General features: G+C 40.8%; 1 protein-coding gene across 1 annotated transcript; it reads right to left on the bottom strand.

The window, feature by feature from the left end:
• Nucleotides 1-18,296: 18,296 nt before the first annotated feature.
• Nucleotides 18,297-21,084, bottom strand: LOC118374321 (60S ribosomal protein L30). The gene is made up of 4 exons (XM_052473138.1): nt 20,938-21,084; nt 20,774-20,822; nt 19,862-20,007; nt 18,297-18,567 (listed from the first exon to the last, which is right to left on the bottom strand). Exons 2-4 carry the CDS (start codon nt 20,792-20,794, stop codon nt 18,312-18,314), a joined length of 423 nt encoding a protein of 140 aa, XP_052329098.1. The 5' UTR covers nt 20,795-20,822; nt 20,938-21,084; the 3' UTR covers nt 18,297-18,311.
• Nucleotides 21,085-22,271: the final 1,187 nt, after the last annotated feature.

Raw genomic sequence — 22,271 nt, 5'->3', positions numbered from 1 at the left:
CTTACCGTGAAATGCTGAATACAACAGGTGTAGTAGACCTCACAGTGAAATGCTGAATACAACAGGTGTAGTAGACCTCACAGTGAAATGCTGAATACAACAGGTGTAGTAGACCTTACAGTGAAATGCTGAATACAACAGGTGTAGTAGACCTTACAGTGAAATGCTGAATACAACAGGTGTAGTAGACCTCACAGTGAAATGCTGAATACAACAGGTGTAGTAGACCTCACAGTGAAATGCTGAATACAACAGGTGTAGTAGACCTCACAGTGAAATGAATGCTGAATACAACAGGTGTAGTAGACCTCACAGTGAAATGAATGCTGAATACAACAGGTGTAGTAGACCTCACAGTGAAATGCTGAATACAACAGATGTAGTAGACCTGACAGTGAAATACTGAATATAACAGGTGTAGTAGACCTCACAGTGAAATGCTGAATACAACAGGTGTAGTAGACCTCACAGTGAAATGCTGAATACAACAGGTGTAGTAGACCTCACAGTGAAATGCTGAATACAACAGGTGTAGTAGACCTGACAGTGAAATACTGAATATAACAGGTGTAGTAGACCTCACAGTGAAATGCTGAATACAACAGGTGTAGTAGACCTTACAGTGAAATGCTGAATACAACAGGTGTAGTAGACCTTACAGTGAAATGCTGAATACAGCAGGTGTAGTAGACCTCACAGTGAAATGCTGAATACAACAGGTGTAGTAGACCTCTCAGTGAAATGCTGAATACAGCAGGTGTAGTAAACCTAGTAAAGCGGTAGCAGAGAGAACAGTCTATGACTAGGGTGGCTGGAGTCTTTGACAATTTTTAGGGCCTTCATCTGACACCGCCTGGTATAGAGGTTCTGGGTGACAGGAAGCTTGGCCCCGGTGATGTACTGGGCCATACGCACTACTCTCTGTAGTGCCTTGAGGTCGGAGGCAGAGCAGTTGCCATACCAGGCAGTGATGCTCTCGATGGTGCAGCTGTAGAACTTTTTGAGGATCTGAGGACCCACGCCAAATCTTTTCAGTCTCCTGAGGGGGAATAGGTTTTGTTGTGGCCTTTTCACGACTGACTTGGTGTGCTTGGAACATGTTAGTTTGTTGGTGATATGGACGCCAAAGAACTTGAAACTCTCAACCTGCTCCACTACAGCCCCATAGATGAGAATGGGGGCGTGCTTGGTCCTCCTTTTTCCTTTGTCTTGATCACATTGAGGGAGAGGTTGTTGTCCTTGCACCACACGGCCAGGTCTCTGACCTCCCTATAGACTGTCTCATTGTCGGTGATCAGGCCTACCACTGTTGTCATCGGCTAACTTAATGTCACCAAAGCCCCATATACTACCCATCATTGCGACCTGTATGCTCTCGTTGGCTGGCCCTTGCTTCATGTTCCTCGCCAAACCCACTTGCTCCAGATCATCTAAAAGTATTTTCTAGGTAAGGCTCCGCCTTATGTCAGCTCACTGGTCACCATAGCAACACCCACCCATAGCACACACTCCAGCAGGTATATTTCACTGGTCATCCTCAAAGCCAACACCTACTTTGGCCACCTTTCCTTCCAGGTGTCTGCTGCCAATGACTGGAACGAATTGCAAAAATCACTGAAGTTGGAGACTTACAGATGAAGTCATTAAAACTCGTATTTCAACCACTCCACAAATTTCTTAACAAACTATAGTTTTGGCAAGTCGGTTAGGGCATCTTTGTGCATGACACAAGTCATTTTTCCAACAATTGTTTACAGACAGATTATTTAACTTATTCACTGTATCACAATTCCAGTGGGTCAGAAGTTTACATACACTAAGTTGACTGTGCCTTTAAACAGCTTGGAAAATTCCAGAAAATTATGTCATGACTTTAGAAGCTTCTGAAAATAACATCATTTGAGTCAATTGGAGGTGTTCCTGTGGATGTATTTCAAGGCCTACCTTCAAACTCAGTGTCTGTTGCTTGACATCATGGAAAACTCAAAAGAAATCAGTCAAGAACCCAGAAAAAAAATGGTAGACCACAAGTCTGGTTCATCCTTGGGAGCAATTTCCAAATGCCTGAAGGTACCACGTTCATCTGTACAAACAATAGAACGCAAGTATAAACACCATGGGACCAAGCAGCCGCCATACTTCTCAGGAACCAAACGCGTTCTGTCCTAGAGATGAATGTACTTTGGTGCGAAACATGCAAATAAATCCCAGAACAACAGCAAAGGACCTTGTGAAGATTCTGGGGGAAACAGGTACAAAATTATCTATATCCACAGTAAAATGAGTCCTATATCGACATAACCTGAAAGGCTGCTCAGAAAGGAAGAAGCCACTGCTCCAAAACCGCCATAAAAAAGCCAGACAACAGTTTGCAACTGCACATGGGGACAAAGATCGTACTTTTTGGAGAAATGTCCTCTGGTCTGTTGAAACAAAAATAGAACTGTTTGGCCATAATGACCATCGTTACGTTTGGAGGAAAAAGGGGGAGGCTTGCAAACCGAAGAACACCATCCCAACAGTGAAGCACGGGGGTGGCAGCATCATGTTGTGGGGGTGCTTTGCTGCAGGAGGGACTAGTGCACTTCACAATATAGATGGCATCATGAGGGAGTAAATGGGTTTTCCAAATCAACAATGACCCCAAGCATACTTCCAAAGTTCTGGCAAAATGGTTTAAGTACAACAAAGTCAAAGTTTTGGAGTGGCCACCCCAACCCTATAGAACATTTGTGGGCAGAAGGAGGCCTACATTACCTGACTCGGTTACACCAGCTCTGTCAGGAGGAATGGGCCAAAATTCACCCAACATATTGTGGGAAGCTTGTGGAAGGCTCCCCGAAACATTTGACTCCAAGTTAAGCAATGCTACTAAATATTAATTGAGAGTATGTAAACTTTTGACCCACTGGGAATTTGATGAAATAAATAAAAGTTGAAATAAAACATTATCTCTACTATTATTTTGACATTTCACATTCTTAAAATGAAGTGGTGATCCTATCTGACCTAAGACAGGGAATTTTTACTAGGATTAAATGTCAGGAACTGTGAAAAATGGAGTTTAAATGTATATATTACCTCGACTAACCGGCGCCCCCGCACATTGACTCTGTACCGGTACCCCCTGTATATAGTCTCCACATTGACTCTGTACCGGTACTCCCTGTATACAGTCTCCACATTGACTCTGTACCGGTACTCCCTGTGTATAGCCTCCACATTGACTCTGTACCGGTACCCCCTGTATATACAGTGCCTTGCGAAATATTCGGCCCCCTTGAACTTTGCGACCTTTTGCCACATTTCAGGCTTCAAACATAAAGATATAAAACTGTATTTTTTTGTGAAGAATCAACAACAAGTGGGACACAATCATGATGTGGAACGACATTTATTGGATATTTCAAACTTTTTTAACAAATCAAAAATTGGGCGTGCAAAATTATTCAGCCCCCTTAAGTTAATACTTTGTAGCTGCTGTAATGTTTAGCTGGTGAAATAATCAAGATTACACAGAACTTCTTTATTAGAACTCAGAGTATACATGGTGCTTCCCACACTCACCAGTAGAACTACATTTCAAAATGGCTGAAGTAAATTTTGTATTTATTTATTGTTTATTTCACCTTTATTTAACCAGGTAGGCTAGTTGAGAACAAGTTCTCATTTACAACTGCGACCTGGCCAAGATAAAGCAAAGTAGTGCGACAGAAACAACACAGAGTTACATGGAATAAACAAGCGTACAGTCAATAACACAATAGAAAATAAAGAAAGTCTTTATACAGTGTGTGAATGGCATGAGGAGGTATGGCAATAAATAGGCCATAGTAGCAAAGTAATTACAATTTAGTAGATTAACACTGGAGTGATAGATGAGCAGATGATGATGAGCAGATGATGGTGTGTAAGTAGTGATACTGGTGTGCAAAAGAGCAGTAAAGTAAATAAAACAATATGGGGATGAGGTAGGTAGATTGGGTGGACTATTTACAGATGGACTATGCAGCGATCGGTTAGCTGCTCGGATAGCTTTAAAGTTAGTGAGGGAAATGTAAGTCTCCAGCTTCAGCGATTTTTACAATTCGCCTAGCATAGACTTGTAGATGACCTGGAGCCAGTGGGTCTGGCGATGAATATGTAGCGAGGGCCAGCCTGCTAGAGCATACAGGTCGCAGTGGTGGGTGGTATAAGGCGCTTTGGTAACAAAACGGATGGCACTGTGATAGACTGCATCCAATTTGCCGAGTAGAGTATTGGAAGCTATTTTGTAGATGACATCGCCGAAGTTGAGGATCGGTAGGATAGTCAGTTATACTAGGGTAAGTTTGGTGGCGTGAGTGAAGGAGGCTTTGTTGTGAAACAGGAAGCTGATTCTAGATTTGATTTTGGATTGGACAGGCCCTCCGATTTGACACACTGAACTCTGTCTGCGAAGTAGTTGGTGAACCAGGCGAGACAGTCATTTGAGAAACCAAGGCTATTGAGTCTGCCAATAAGAATACGGTGATTGCAGTCGAAAGCCTTGACCAGGTCGATGCTGATGGCTGCACAGTACTGTCTTTTAACGATGGTGGTTATGAAATTGTTGAGTACCTTGAGCGTGACTGAGGTGCACCGTGACCAGCTCAGAAACCAGATTGCACAGTGGAGAAGGTACGGTGGGATTCGAAATGGTCAGTGATCTGTTTATTAACTTGGCTTTCAAAGACTTTAAAAAGGCAGGGAAGGATGGATATACTGTAGGTCTGTAACAGTTTGGGTCTAGAGTGTCACCCCCTTTGACCGCGGCAGCTTTCCAATCTTTAGGGATCTCGGACGAAATGAGAGGTTGAACAGACTGGTAATAGGTGTTGCAACAATGGCGGCAGATAACTTTAGAAAGAGGGGGTCCAGATTGTCTAGCCCAGCTGATTTGTACGGGTCCAGGTTTTGCAGCTCTTTCAGAACATCTGCTATCTGGATTTTTTTTTTTTTACCCCATTTTTCTCCCCAATTTCGTAGAATCCAATTGTTGTAGTAGCTACTCTCTTGTCTCATCGCTACAACAAGTCATGCATCCTCATCTGAGTGCTCGTCATCCTCACCAGGCTCTTGACCTGACTGCAGTTTGGCGTCGTAACCGACTTCAGTGGGCAAATGCTGACCTTCAATGGTCACTGGCACGCTGGAGAAGTATGCCCTTGAAGGATGAATCCCGGTTTCAGCTGTACCGGGCAGGTGACAGCTGATGATATCAATGTTGTGAACAGAGTACCCCGTGGTGGTGGGGTTTTGGTATGGGCAGGCATAAGTTACTGACAACTCGATAGCATTTTATCGATGGCAATTTGAATGCAGAGATACCGTGACGAGACCTGAGGCCCATTGTCATGCCAGTCATCCGCCACCTCACATTATCACGATGAAACATGAGGCCCCATGTCGCAAGGATTGGTACACAATTCCTGGAAGCTGAAAATGTCCCAGTTCTTCCATGGACTGGATACTCACCAGACTTGTTATTAATTAACCGATCGCTGCAGCTGTACATAGTCCATCGGTAAATAGCCCACCCAATTTACCTACCTCATCCCCATACTGTTATTTATTTACTTTTCTGCTCTTTTGCACACCAGTATCTCTACCTGCACATGACCATCTGATCATTTATCACTCCAGTGTTTGCACACAATGTATATACTCTTTTTTTCTACTGTGTTATTGACTTGTTTATTGTTTACTCCATGTGTAACTGTGTTGTTGTCTGTTCCCACTGCTATGCTTTATCTTGGCCAGGTCGCAGTTGGAAATGAGAACTTGTTCTCAACTAGCCTACCTGGTTAAATAAAGGTGAAATACATTTTTAAAATGAGCATGTTTGGGATGCTCTGGATCATGTACAACAGCGTGTTCCAGTAACTTTGCTGATGTGTCGGGATTCAAATGATGGTCACACCAGAGACTGGCTGGTTTTCTGATCCACGCCACTGCCTTTTAAGGGATATGTTACCAAATTCAAAAGGCACTCGCACATTTGAGCAATGTAATTTGCAGGTGCATGGCAACAAATGAACAAGATGAAGGAAAAAGGAAACAGCACACTGCTCTTGATAGTATCACTGATCTTTAATAAGCTTCCGTATCGGGACACGGCCTTCGTCAGAGTTTTTGACGAAGCTCTGACGAAGGCCGTGTCCCGATACGTAAAGCTCTGACGAAGGCCGTGTCCCGATACGTAAAGCTCTGACGAAGGCCGTGTCCCGATACGTAAAGCTCTGACGAAGGCCGTGTGGCCGATACGTGAAGCTCTGACGAAGGCCGTGTCCCGATACGTAAAGCTCTGACGAAGGCCGTGTGGCCGATACGTAAAGCTCTGACGAAGGCCGTGTCCCGATACGTAAAGCTCTGACGAAGGCCGTGTCCCGATACGTAAAGCTCTGACGAAGGCCGTGTGGCCGATACGTAAAGCTCTGACGAAGGCCGTGTCCCGATACGTAAAGCTCTGACGAAGGCCGTGTCCCGATACGTAAAGCTCTGACGAAGGCCGTGTCCCGATACGTAAAGCTCTGACGAAGGCCGTGTGGCCGATACGTAAAGCTCTGACGAAGGCCGTGTCCCGATACGTAAAGCTCTGACGAAGGCCGTGTGGCCGATACGTGAAGCTCTGACGAAGGCCGTGTCCCGATACGTAAAGCTCTGACGAAGGCCGTGTGGCCGATACGTAAAGCTCTGACGAAGGCCGTGTCCCGATACGTAAAGCTCTGACGAAGGCCGTGTCCCGATACGTAAAGCTCTGACGAAGGCCGTGTCCCGATACGTAAAGCTCTGACGAAGGCCGTGTCCCGATACGTAAAGCTCTGACGAAGGCCGTGTCCCGATACGTAAGCGTATTAAATATCAGTGATACTATCAAGAGCAGTGTGCGGTTTCCTTTTTCCTTCAAGGGATATGTTACCAACAGATGCATATCTGTATTCCCAGTCATACGAAATCCATAGACCAGGGCCTAATGAATTTCCTTATGAACTCTAACTCAGCAAAGTCTTCGAAATTGTTGCATGTTGACTTTATATTTTTGATCAGTATAATATACTTTAGCAGTCAAAGTTTCGACACACGAACACATTCTAGGGTTTTTACTTGTACTATTTTCTACATTGTAGAATAATAGTGAAGACATCAAAACTATGAAATAACAAATGGAATCATGTAGTAACCAAAAAGTGTTAAAAAAAGCTCATATATTTTTCAATGTAACCACCCTTTGCACACTTGTGTGATTTGTTTAAGACTTTTTTGGTTACTACATGATTCAGTTTGTGTTCACTATTATTCTACAATGTAGAAAATAGTTCAAATAAAGAATAACCCATCAATGAGTAGGTTTGCTCTTTCCATAACAGACTGACCAGGTGAAAGCCAAGATCCTTTATTGATGTCACCTGTTAAATCCACTTGAGTGTAGATGAAGGAGAGGAGTCAGGTTAAAGATGAAGGGGAGGAGTCAGGTTAAAGGATTATGAAGACTTGAGACATGGACTGTATCTGTGTCATTCAGAGGGTGAATGAGCAAGACAAAATATTTAAGTGTCTTTGAGGGGGTTATGGGAGTAGTGCTGCTGGGTTTTTCACGCTCAACAGTTTCCTGCCGTGTCATTATAGAATGTAGTTGTATTCTATTCTGTGGCAGTAGGCCATGTCATTATAGAATGTAGTTGTAGTCTATCCTGTAGGCCATGTAATTATAGAATGTAGTTGTATTCTATTCTGTGGCAGTAGGCCATGTCATTATAGAATGTAGTTGTAGTCTATCCTGTAGGCCGTGTCATTATAGAATGTAGTTGTATTCTATCCTGTGGCAGTAGGCCATGTCATTATAGAATGTAGTTGTATTCTATCCTGTAGGCCGTGTCATTATAGAATGTAGTTGTATTCTATCCTGTGGCAGTAGGCCATGTCATTATAGAATGTAGTTGTAGTCTATCCTGTAGGCCGTGTCATTATAGAATGTAGTTGTATTCTATCCTGTGGCAGTAGGCCATGTCATTATAGAATGTAGTTGTATTCTATCCTGTAGGCCATGTCATTATAGAATGTAGTTGTATTCTATCCTGTGGCAGTAAGCCGTGTCATTATAGAATGTAGTTGTATTCTATCCTGTGGCAGTAGGCCATGTCATTATAGAATGTAGTTGTAGTCTATCCTGTAGGCCGTGTCATTATAGAGTGTAGTTGTATTCTATTCTGTGGCAGTAGGCCATGTCATTATAGAATGTAGTTGTAGTCTATCCTGTAGGCCGTGTCATTATAGAATGTAGTTGTATTCTATCCTGTAGGCCATGTCATTATAGAATGTAGTTGTATTCTATCCTGTAGGCCGTGTCATTATAGAATGTAGTTGTATTCTATCCTGTATATTATAGAATGTAGTTGTATTCTATCCTGTGGCAGTAGGCCATGTCATTATAGAATGTAGTTGTATTCTATCCTGTAGGCCGTGTCATTATAGAATGTAGTTGTATTCTATCCTGTAGGCCATGTCATTATAGAATGTAGTTGTATTCTATCCTGTTGTCATTATAGAATGTAGTTGTATTCTATCCTGTAGGCCATGTCATTATAGAATGTAGTTGTATTCTATCCTGTGGCAGTAGCCGTGTCATTATAGAATGTAGTTGTATTCTATCCTGTGGCAGTAGGCCATGTCATTATAGAATGTAGTTGTATTCTATCCTGTAGGCCGTGTCATTATAGAGTGTAGTTGTATTCTATTCTGTGGCAGTAGGCCATGTCATTATAGAATGTAGTTGTAGTCTATCCTGTAGGCCGTGTCATTATAGAATGTAGTTGTATTCTATCCTGTAGGCCATGTCATTATAGAATGTAGTTGTATTCTATCCTGTAGTAGCCGTGTCATTATAGAATGTAGTTGTATTCTATCCTGTGGCAGTAGGCCATGTCATTATAGAATGTAGTTGTATTCTATCCTGTAGGCCATGTCATTATAGAATGTAGTTGTATTCTATCCTGTAGGCCGTGTCATTATAGAATGTAGTTGTATTCTATCCTGTAGGGCCATGTCATTATAGAATGTAGTTGTATTCTATCCTATCCTGAATGTAGTTGTATTCTATCGTAGGCCATGTCATTATAGAATGTAGTTGTATTCTATCCTGTGGCAGTAGGCCATGTCATTATAGAATGTAGTTGTATTCTATCCTGTAGTCATTATAGAATGTAGTTGTATTCTATGTCATTATAGAATGTAGTTGTATTCTATCCTGTGGCAGTAGGCCGTGTCATTATAGAATGTAGTTGTATTCTATCCTGTAGGCCGTGTCATTATAGAATGTAGTTGTATTCTATCCTGTGGCAGTAGGCCGTGTCATTATAGAATGTAGTTGTATTCTATCCTGTGGCAGTAGGCCATGTCATTATAGAATGTAGTTGTAGTCTATCCTGTAGGCCATGTCATTATAGAATGTAGTTGTATTCTATCCTGTAGGCCATGTCATTATAGAATGTAGTTGTATTCTATCCTGTAGGCCATGTCATTATAGAATGTAGTTGTATTCTATCCTGTGGCAGTAGGCCATGTCATTATAGAATGTAGTTGTATTCTATCCTGTGGCAGTAGGCCGTGTCATTATAGAATGTAGTTGTATTCTATCCTGTAGGCCGTGTCATTATAGAATGTAGTTGTATTCTATCCTGTGGCAGTAGGCCGTGTCATTATAGAATGTAGTGGTATTCTATCCTGTAGGCCGTGTCATTATAGAATGTAGTTGTATTCTATCCTGTGGCAGTAGGCCGTGTCATTATAGAATGTAGTTGTATTCTATCCTGTGGCAGTAGGCCATGTCATTATAGAATGTAGTTGTATTCTATCCTGTAGGCCGTGTCATTATAGAATGTAGTTGTATTCTATCCTGTAGGCCGTGTCATTATAGAATGTAGTTGTATTCTATCCTGTGGCAGTAGGCCATGTCATTATAGAATGTAGTTGTATTCTATCCTGTGGCAGTAGGCCATGTCATTATAGAATGTAGTTGTATTCTATCCTGTAGGCCATGTCATTATAGAATGTAGTTGTATTCTATCCTGTAGGCCGTGTCATTATAGAATGTAGTTGTATTCTATCCTGTAGGCCGTGTCATTATAGAATGTAGTTGTATTCTATCCTGTGGCAGTAGGCCGTGTCATTATAGAATGTAGTTGTATTCTATCCTGTGGCAGTAGGCCGTGTCATTATAGAATGTAGTTGTATTCTATCCTGTAGGCCATGTCATTATAGAATGTAGTTGTATTCTATCCTGTAGGCCGTGTCATTATAGAATGTAGTTGTATTCTATCCTGTAGTCATTATAGCCCTGTGTCATTATAGAATGTAGTTGTATTCTATCCTGTAGGCCATGTCATTATAGAATGTAGTTGTATTCTATCCTGTGGCAGTAAGCCGTGTCATTATAGAATGTAGTTGTATTCTATCCTGTGGCAGTAGGCCATGTCATTATAGAATGTAGTTGTAGTCTATCCTGTAGGCCGTGTCATTATAGAATGTAGTTGTATTCTATCCTGTGGCAGTAGGCCGTGTCATTATAGAATGTAGTTGTATTCTATCCTGTGGCAGTAGGCCATGTCATTATAGAATGTAGTTGTATTCTATCCTGTGGCAGTAGGCCGTGTCATTATAGAATGTAGTTGTATTCTATCCTGTAGGCCGTGTCATTATAGAATGTAATGGTATTCTATCCTGTGGCAGTAGGCCGTGTCATTATAGAATGTAGTTGTATTCTATCCTGTAGGCCATGTCATTATAGAATGTAGTTGTATTCTATCCTGTGGCAGTAGGCCGTGTCATTATAGAATGTAGTTGTATTCTATCCTGTGGCAGGAGGCCGTGTCATTATAGAATGTAGTTGTATTCTATCCTGTGGCAGTAGGCCATGTCATTATAGAATGTAGTTGTATTCTATCCTGTAGGCCGTGTCATTATAGAATGTAGTTGTATTCTATCCCTGTGGCAGTAGGCCATGTCATTATAGAATGTAGTTGTAGTCTATCCTGTAGGCCATGTCATTATAGAATGTAGTTGTATTCTATCCTGTAGGCCATGTCATTATAGAATGTAGTTGTATTCTATTAGGCCATGTCATTATAGAATGTAGTTGTATTCTATCCTGTAGGCCATGTCATTATAGAATGTAGTTGTATTCTATCCTGTGGCAGTAGGCCATGTCATTATAGAATGTAGTTGTATTCTATCCTGTAGGCCGTGTCAGAATGTAGTTGTATTCTATCCTGTGTCATTATAGAATGTAGTTGTATTCTATCCTGTAGGCCGTGTCATTATAGAATGTAGTTGTATTCTATCCTGTGGCAGTAGGCCATGTCATTATAGAATGTAGTTGTATTCTATCCTGTGGCAGTAGGCCATGTCATTATAGAATGTAGTTGTATTCTATCCTGTAGGCCGTGTCATTATAGAATGTAGTTGTATTCTATCCTGTGGCAGTAGGCCATGTCATTATAGAATGTAGTTGTATTCTATCCTGTGGCAGTAGCCATGTCATTATAGAATGTAGTTGTATTCTATCCTGTGGCAGTAGGCCATGTCATTATAGAATGTAGTTGTATTCTATCCTGTGGCATTATAGAATGTAGTTGTATTCTATCCTGTGTAGGCATTCATTATAGAATGTAGTTGTATTCTATCCTGTAGGCCGTGTCATTATAGAATGTAGTTGTATTCTATCCTGTAGGCCGTGTCATTATAGAATGTAGTTGTATTCTATCCTGTGGCAGTAGGCCATGTCATTATAGAATGTAGTTGTATTCTATCCTGTTATAGGCAGTAGGCCATGTCATTATAGAATGTAGTTGTATTCTATCCTGTAGGCCGTGTCATTATAGAATGTAGTTGTATTCTATCCTGTAGGCCATGTCATTATAGAATGTAGTTGTATTCTATCCTGTAGTAGGCCATGTCATTATAGAATGTAGTTGTATTCTATCCTGTGTCATTATAGAATGTAGTTGTATTCTATCCTGTGGCAGTAATTATAGCCATGTCATTATAGAATGTAGTTGTATTCTATCCTGTAGTAGCCGTGTCATTATAGAATGTAGTGGTATTCTATCCTGTAGGCCGTGTCATTATAGAATGTAGTTGTATTCTATCCTGTAGGCCGTGTCATTATAGAATGTAGTGGTATTCTATCCTGTAGGCCATGTCATTATAGAATGTAGTGGTATTCTATCCTGTAGGCCATGTCATTATAGAATGTAGTTGTATTCTATCCTGTAGGCCGTGTCATTATAGAATGTAGTGGTATTCTATCCTGTAGGCCGTGTCATTATAGAATGTAGTTGTATTCTATCCTGTGGCAGTAGGCCGTGTCATTATAGAATGTAGTTGTATTCTATCCTGTGGCAGTAGGCCGTGTCATTATAGAATGTAGTTGTATTCTATCCTGTAGGCCGTGTCATTATAGAATGTAGTTGTATTCTATCCTGTGGCAGTAGGCCGTGTCATTATAGAATGTAGTTGTATTCTATCCTGTGGTTGTATTCAGTAGGCCATGTCATTATAGAATGTAGTTGTATTCTATCCTGTGGCAGTAGGCCATGTCATTATAGAATGTAGTTGTATTCTATCCTGTGGCAGGCCATGTCATTATAGAATGTAGTTGTATTCTATCCTGTAGGCCGTGTCATTATAGAATGTAGTTGTATTCTATCCTGTGGCAGTAGGCCGTGTCATTATAGAATGTAGTTGTATTCTATCCTGTGGCAGTAGGCCGTGTCATTATAGAATGTAGTTGTATTCTATCCTGTGGCAGTAGGCCGTGTCATTATAGAATGTAGTTGTATTCTATCCTGTGGCAGTAGGCCATGTCATTATAGAATGTAGTTGTATTCTATCCTGTAGGCCATGTCATTATAGAATGTAGTTGTATTCTATCCTGTAGGCCGTGTCATTATAGAATGTAGTTGTATTCTATCCTGTGGCAGTAGGCCGTGTCATTATAGAATGTAGTTGTATTCTATCCTGTGGCAGTAGGCCGTGTCATTATAGAATGTAGTTGTATTCTATCCTGTGGCAGTAGGCCATGTCATTATAGAATGTAGTTGTATTCTATCCTGTGGCAGTAGGCCGTGTCATTATAGAATGTAGTTGTATTCTATCCTGTGGCAGTAGGCCATGTGTCATTATAGAATGTAGTTGTATTCTATCCTGTGGCAGAATGTAGTTGTATTCTATCCTGCCGTGTCATTATAGAATGTAGTTGTATTCTATCCTGTGGCAGTAGGCCATGTCATTATAGAATGTAGTAGGCCATGTCATTATAGAATGTAGTTGTATTCTATCACATCCTGGCAGGCCGTGTCATTATAGAATGTAGTTGTATTCTATCCTGTGGCAGTAGGCCGTGTCATTATAGAATGTAGTTGTATTCTATCCTGTGGCAGTAGAATGCCGTGTCATTATAGAATGTAGTTGTATTCTATCCTGTAGGCCATGTCATTATAGAATGTAGTTGTATTCTATCCTGTAGGCCGTGTCATTATAGAATGTAGTTGTATTCTATCCTGTGGCAGTAGGCCATGTCATTATAGAATGTAGTTGTAGTCTATCCTGTAGGCCGTGTCATTATAGAATGTAGTTGTATTCTATCCTGTAGCCCATGTCATTATAGAATGTAGTTGTATTCTATCCTGTGGCAGTAGCCGTGTCATTATAGAATGTAGTTGTATTCTATCCTGTGGCAGTAGGCCGTGTCATTATAGAATGTAGTTGTATTCTATCCTGTAGGCCATGTCATTATAGAATGTAGTTGTATTCTATCCTGTAGGCCGTGTCATTATAGAATGTAGTTGTATTCTATCCTGTAGGCCGTGTCATTATAGAATGTAGTTGTATTCTATCCTGTAGGCCGTGTCATTATAGAATGTAGTTGTATTCTATCCTGTAGGCCGTGTCATTATAGAATGTAGTGGTATTCTATCCTGTAGGCCATGTCATTATAGAATGTAGTTGTATTCTATCCTGTAGGCCGTGTCATTATAGAATGTAGTTGTATTCTATCCTGTCATTATAGGCAGTAGGCCATGTCATTATAGAATGTAGTTGTATTCTATCCTGTAGGCCGTGTCATTATAGAATGTAGTGGTATTCTATCCTGTAGGCCGTGTCATTATAGAATGTAGTTGTATTCTATCCTGTGGCAGTAGGCCGTGTCATTATAGAATGTAGTGGTATTCTATCCTGTAGGCCGTGTCATTATAGAATGTAGTTGTATTCTATCCTGTGGCAGTAGGCCGTGTCATTATAGAATGTAGTTGTATTCTATCCTGTAGGCCGTGTCATTATAGAATGTAGTTGTATTCTATCCTGTAGGCATTATAGAATGTAGTTGTATTCTATCCTGTAGGCTGAATGTAGTTGTATTCTATCCTGTAGGCCGTGTCATTATAGAATGTAGTTGTATTCTATCCTGTGGCAGTAGGCCATGTCATTATAGAATGTAGTTGTATTCTATCCTGTGGCAGTAGGCCATGTCATTATAGAATGTAGTTGTATTCTATCCTGTGGCAGTAGGCCGTGTCATTATAGAATGTAGTTGTATTCTATCCTGTAGGCCGTGTCATTATAGAATGTAATTGTATTCTATCCTGTGGCAGTAGGCCGTGTCATTATAGAATGTAGTTGTATTCTATCCTGTGGCAGTAAGCCGTGTCATTATAGAATGTAGTTGTATTCTATCCTGTGGCAGGAGGCCGTGTCATTATAGAATGTAGTTGTATTCTATCCTGTGGCAGTAGGCCATGTGTCATTATAGAATGTAGTTGTATTCTATCCTGTAGGCCATGTCATTATAGAATGTAGTTGTATTCTATCCTGTCATTATTATAGAATGTAGTTGTATTCTATCCTGTGGCAGTAGGCCGTGTCATTATAGAATGTAGTTGTATTCTATCCTGTGGCAGTAGGCCATGTCATTATAGAATGTAGTTGTATTCTATCCTGTAGTGTCATTATAGAATGTAGTTGTATTCTATCCTGTGGCAGTAGGCCATGTCATTATAGAATGTAGTTGTATTCTATCCTGTGGCAGTCAGGCCATGTCATTATAGAATGTAGTTGTATTCTATCCTGTGGCAGTAGAATGTAGTTGTATTCCCTGTGTCATTATAGAATGTAGTTGTATTCTATCCTGTGGCAGTAGGCCATGTCATTATAGAATGTAGTTGTATTCTATCCTGTAGGCCATGTCATTATAGAATGTAGTTGTATTCTATCCTGTAGGCATTATAGAATGTAGTTGTATTCTATCCTGTGTCATTATAGAATGTAGTTGTATTCTATCCTGTGGCAGTAGGCCGTGTCATTATAGAATGTAGTTGTATTCTATCCTGTAGGCCGTGTCATTATAGAATGTAGTTGTATTCTATCCTGTAGGCCGTGTCATTATAGAATGTAGTTGTATTCTATCCTGTGGCAGTAGGCCGTGTCATTATAGAATGTAGTTGTATTCTATCCTGTAGGCCGTGTCATTATAGAATGTAGTTGTATTCTATCCTGTGGCAGTAGGCCGTGTCATTATAGAATGTAGTTGTATTCTATCCTGTGGCAGTAGGCCGTGTCATTATAGAATGTAGTTGTATTCTATCCTGTGGCAGTAGGCCATGTCATTATAGAATGTAGTTGTATTCTATCCTGTAGGCCGTGTCATTATAGAATGTAGTTGTATTCTATCCTGTAGGCCGTGTCATTATAGAATGTAGTTGTATTCTGTGGCATCCCATGTGTAGTTGTATTCTATCCTGTAGGCCATGTCATTATAGAATGTAGTTGTATTCTATCCTGTAGGCCATGTCATTATAGAATGTAGTTGTATTCTATCCTGTAGGCCATGTCATTATAGAATGTAGTTGTATTCTATCCTGTAGGCCATGTCATTATAGAATGTAGTTGTATTCTATCCTGTGGCAGTATAGAATGCCATGTCATTATAGAATGTAGTTGTATTCTATCCTGTGGCAGTAGGCCATGTAGTTGCCGTCTATCCTGTAGGCTATCCTGTAGGCCGTGTCATTATAGAATGTAGTTGTATTCTATCCTGTGGCAGTAGGCCATGTCATTATAGAATGTAGTTGTATTCTATCCTGTAGTAGGCCGTGTCATTATAGAATGTTTGTATTCCTATCCTGTAGGCCGTGTCATTATAGAATGTAGTTGTATTCTATCCTGTGGCAGTAGGCCGTGTCATTATAGAATGTAGTTGTATTCTATCCTGTAGGCCGTGTCATTATAGAATGTAGTTGTATTCTATCCTGTGGCAGTGTCATTATAGAATGTAGTTGTGTCATTATAGAATGTAGTTGTATTCTATCCTGTGGCAGGAGGCCGTGTCATTATAGAATGTAGTTGTATTCTATCCTGTGGCAGTAGGCCGTGTCATTATAGAATGTAGTTGTATTCTATCCTGTGGTAAGCCGTGTCATTATAGAATGTAGTTGTATTCTATCCTGTGGCAGTAGGCCGTGTCATTATAGAATGTAGTTGTATTCTATCCTGTGGCAGTAGGCCGTGTCATTATAGAATGTAGTTGTATTCTATCCTGTGGCAGTAGGCCGTGTCATTATAGAATGTAGTTGTATTCTATCCTGTGGCAGTAGGCCGTGTCATTATAGAATGTAGTTGTATTCTATCCTGTGGCAGTAGGCCGTGTCATTATAGAATGTAGTTGTATTCTATCCTGTGGCAGTCATTATAGAATGTAGTTGTATTCCCTGTGTCATTATAGAATGTAGTTGTATTCTATCCTGTGGCAGTAGGCCGTGTCATTATAGAATGTAGTTGTATTCTATCCTGTGGCAGTAGGCCGTGTCATTATAGAATGTAGTTGTATTCTATCCTGTGGCATTATAGAATGTAGTTGTATTCTATCCTGTGGCAGCCGTGTCATTATAGAATGTAGTTGTATTCTATCCTGTGGCAGGAGGCCGTCATTATAGAATGTAGTTGTATTCTATCATTATAGAATGTAGTTGTATTCTATCCTGTGGCAGTAGGCCGTGTCATTATAGAATGTAGTTGTATTCTATCCTGTCATTATAGGCTAGTAGGCCGTGTCATTATAGAATGTAGTTGTATTCTATCCTGTGGCAGAATGTAGGTATTCTATCCTGTGTGTCATTATAGAATGTAGTTGTATTCTATCCTGTGGCAGGCCGTGTCATTATAGAATGTAGTTGTATTCTATCCTGTGTTGCAGTAGGCCGTGTCATTATAGAATGTAGTTGTATTCTATCCTGTGGCAGTAGGCCATGTCATTATAGAATGTAGTTGTATTCTATCCTGTAGGCCATGTCATTATAGAATGTAGTTGTATTCTATCCTGTGGCAGGCCGTGTCATTATAGAATGTAGTTGTATTCTATCCTGTGGCAGGGCCGTGTCATTATAGAATGTAGTTGTATTCTATCCTGTAGGCCATGTCATTATAGAATGTAGTTGTATTCTATCCTGTGTGTCATTATAGAATGTAGTTGTATTCTATCCTGTAGGCCATGTCATTATAGAATGTAGTTGTATTCTATCCTGTGGCAGTAGGCCATGTCATTATAGATGTAGTTGTATTCTATCCTGTAGGCCATGTCATTATAGAATGTAGTTGTATTCTATCCTGTGGCAGTAGGCCGTGTCATTATAGAATGTAGTTGTATTCTATCCTGTGGCACATGTTTAATTGTTGGAGCCCCTGGCTATCCGCAAATAAATAAATAGAAAATGTGTCCGTCTGCTTTGCTTCATAAGGAATTTTATAAATGATTTACACTTATCAAAAGTACCAATACTTTCAGACCCTGTCGGTTTGTTTTTGCGTCAAACAGCAGAAAATACAATATTTGTGGTCATAGAAAACATTTCACATCGGTTTAGATGGTACAATGATTCTCTAAACTATACTTGTTTTGTCACAAAATGAAATTCGCAAACTAATAGAATTTTAGCAACCAGGAAATGGTGGACCAGTTAACTTGAGACCTAAGGCATTGTCACTAATGAGGCAGGAAGTAACTGACTAGAGCAGAGTGCCCAGTCAGTTCAGGTAAATGCACCATTGGGTGTTTAGCTAGTGATTCACTAGTGCTGGTCAGACCACCGTATATACAACTGGTGCAGAAATCCACAATGGGAAAATTGGTGCGCAACGGTGTAAGACAAAACACATTTGTGAAAAACGATTAAATCTAACGTACTCATGGCATGTGAAAGTAGAGCAGTTTGATAAGGTTGTGTTGACCGTTCTCCTGACGTTCATGTTATCTTTGAAAACAATGTTCCAACGAACCGTATCAAACTGCTCACTGCTAAAGGATTGTCTGCAGACCATCCATCAACAGAATAGGCGTGGTAAACAGGCAGTCTGATTGGACACTCACCGGGGTCGATGATGGCCAGGGTGCACACCCTGAAGTACTTCCCACAGGCCGTGCCCAGCTCGATGTTGTTCCCACTGTAGTGATGGACGCCTGTCTTGGCCAACATGGCGTAGTACTCCACTTCAGACTTCCTGAGGAAATACACACGTGGGCATACTTTGATAGAAGGTATGTTATTGAATGAAACATGATCCTGTGTGTGTATGGGGAAAGCAACATGAACACAAGTACACTAATGAAACATGATCCTGTGTGTGTGTGGGGAAAGCAACATGAACACAAGTACACTAATGAAACATGATCCTGTGTGTGTGTGGGGAAAGCAACATGAACACAAGTACACTAATGAAACATGATCCTGTGTGTGTGGGGAAAGCAACATGAACACAAGTACACTAATGAAACATGATCCTGTGTGTATGGGGAAAGCAACATGAACACAAGTACACTAATGAAACATGATCCTGTGTGTGTGGGGAAAGCAACATTCACTTTCTGTTTAATGCTGTAGTTGTTTGGGGCTCCCTAGTGGCACAGCGGTATATGGCAGTGCTAGAGGCGCCCCTACAGACCCTGGTTCAATTCCAGGCCGAATCACAACCGGCCATGATTGGGCATCCCACAGGGTTGCGTACATTTGGCCCAGCATCGTCCGGGTTAGGCAGTCATTGTAAAATAAGAATTTGTTCTTAACTGACTTGTCTAGTTACATAAAAAGGTACAGAAAGCGAGAAAAGGCTAGTTGTTTTCTCAAGGTGTCTGATTGCTGAATGACCAACTGCAGGTGCAGCCAGTAACACAAAACCAGCCCTCATTTCAATGTTCCTCCTGTTCTTACACACCTGCAAGCAGACCAATACAGGTGTGCCTTTGTAGGAGGAGTACAGAAAAATAAAATTACCCATAAGAACACACAAGCAACACTTGATATGCTTAATTGGTTAATTCAATGTGACTTTAACTATTTGAAACACTCATGGAAGTAGAAATATTAATATTCCTAGGATTACTGGGACCCCATTAGGAAGATTGTAAGTCCATCACACCAAGCCTAACTACCCAGCTAGCTTTGAAAATCCATTCACATGGTCTGTTCCACATGGTTCCAGACACTATGGTGGATGAGGGCCCTGACATGTATTCATTCAATCGGACTCAAAACGTGATGTCTATTGCAAAACCCTTTGCAACGGGAACTGTTAACCATTTACTCCAGTGACTTACATATCCAACAGCAACTCTAGTTTCCATTTGGCGCAAACGTTTTCCATTGCAAAATGTTTTGTAACGGAATCTGCCTAATGAACACAACTCAGGCTAGCACAGTAAACTTTAGCTCACCAAGTTTGCGTGAAAAGTGTATTGGTAGCTTTAACTTCATTAGCGAATACTGCTACATAATTGTGATGTAGGCCAACTAGTTACCTGAGGGCAGGTGTGTTGTTGGCCAGGATGACCAGCTTGGCTTTTCCCTGGCGGATCATCTTCTGAGACTGCTTGTATCCCAGGACATATTTACCGCTCTTCATCACCAGCTGGAGACGGGAGTTGATGGACTCCAGGGACTTTTTCTACCACCAAAAGAAACAATTGGTGTTTAGAGACAAACATTTGTGAGCTATGAATATAGCCCATATCCATTGAACCAAACATGATACGGTCTTCTAATTGAGATTGGGGCGGCAGCGAGGCCTAGTGGTTAGAGCCTTGGACTAGTAACCGAAAGGTTGCAAGTTCAAATCCCTGAACTGACTAGGTAAAAATGTCGTTCTGCCCCATGAATAAGGCAGTTAACCCACTGTTCCTAGGCCATCAATTAAAATAGTTTGTTCTTAACTGACTTGCCTAATTAACAAAATATATATATATTTCTAAATACATGTGATTTGAGTGCATATAGCATACTCGTTTATTTCTTAATCTGCTTGGCTGTTAGCTAATTGTACACGCCGACATGGTGTTGCAGAAGAGCTGCTAACTGGATTTATCAGATTTCCGAGAACAGTACTGTTACATTGCGTTTCTCGATGAGCCAACTCAAAATACCCCCAATGCAATCGTTCAAATTGCCGTCTGGACAACTGGTTAAAACGTTAACTAGTCGCTAACTAGTCGCTAACTGGCGAATGTTACGAGAGCTGGCTATATGGCTAGATTAGGCAAGTTGGCAAAAACTAAAACTAGACATGTCCTGGGAATTAGAAAGTTGTATGTTAGGGCACATTAAAACATATGTACGGTTAACATTGCCAGGTAGCTCAAAACATGTGATGGTTTAGCCCAGAAACCACGATTCCACGTGAGTTGCTTTACACCGTTCATGAGAGCGCGACTCACCGTCTTCTTTGCGGCAACCATAGCTGCGATTTAGTCCGTTCTGGCCAACCTGAACAAATCATTAAGAGATTGGACAATTTTACGTTAGTAATCAACCGGGTGATGTGCACCAAAATTGCCTAAATATATTTATATTTAAAGATTAAACACAGAGCTGAACTTACAAGTATGTCGCTCCAATATGGCCTCGGAAAGAAAGGAAGTCCCAGGGTGCTTTGCGGCCCATTGGCTTGCTCATGCGGGACCGCCTGGGCTGGTACTGCGCAGACTCGCTGATCTGTGCAGAATGCGTGTTAACTAAAGCAGGTGTGCGCCATTTCCGGTGATTTGTAGATCAGATCCTGTACACTGCGCCCTACCCAGCCCGAGCATGTTATCGCGAGAAAGCAAGGGCCAATACACTACAGATCTAGAAACAGCTTTTATAATGGAAACTAGAGGACAAAACATCATAATAATGGCACAGAAGGAAGAGAAAGGCCCACTTCGGCGGAAAATATGTCCCTCTCTATGAGTGTGTCGAATTTGGTCAAAAATAAAATGAATGGCTTATTTGCTACGTGAGGTTTATTTGATCGAATACGTGACATCCCGGCAACTTTATATCGGCGTTGTCTAGAGACGGTTTTGCATATTCATGTAATGAGGCTAGTAGCATACATTGGTTGCAGCGGACTGCAGGGGTGCAGTGCTGCCTCCCAGGGCGCAGCGTCGATCCGCCACATTTCACAATGGTGCTCATTTAGTAAAGTTAGATCAAAGCTGAATCAATTTCTTGATTAATTAGTATTCTACATAACATACAATGCATGCAGAAAGTATTCAGACCCCTTCACTTTTTCCTAATTTTGTTACATTACAGGCTTATTCTAAAATGGATTGAAAAACAATATTTCCTCACCATTCTACACACAATACCCCACAATGATAAAAACATTTGTATTTTTTTGCACATTTATAAAAAATAAAAAATATATATAGGAGAGTCTGACATTCGGAAAGTCAGACCCTTTCTGTTTTCCACATTTTTGTTAGGTTACAGCCTTATTTTAAAACGAATTCATCTGCACACAATACCCCATAATAACATAGCAAAAAACATTTTTGTAAATGTATAAAAATAACTAAACAGAAATACCTTATTTACATAAGTATTCAGACCCTTTGGTATGAGACTAGAAATTGAGTTCAGGTGCATGCTGTTTCAATTGATCATCCTTGAGATGGTTTTACCACAGACCACCTGTGGTAAATTCAATTGGTTGGACATGATTTGGAAAGGCACACACCTGTCTATATAAGGTCCCACAGTTGACAATACATGTCAGAGCAAAAACCAAGCCATGAGGTCGAAGGAATTGTCCGTAGAGCTTCGGGACAGAATTGTGCCGAGGTACAGATCTGGGGAAGGGTACCAAAACATTTCTGCAGCATTAAAGGTCCCCAAGAACACAGTGGCCTCCATCATTCTTAAATGGAAGAAGTTTGGAACCACCAA

Source organism: Oncorhynchus keta, chromosome 20 (assembly GCF_023373465.1).
Source record: "Oncorhynchus keta strain PuntledgeMale-10-30-2019 chromosome 20, Oket_V2, whole genome shotgun sequence".
Taxonomy (NCBI): Eukaryota; Metazoa; Chordata; class Actinopteri; order Salmoniformes; family Salmonidae; genus Oncorhynchus; species Oncorhynchus keta.
The sequence above is the reverse complement of the archived record's forward strand: the minus strand, read 5'-3'. Positions and strand labels throughout refer to the sequence as shown.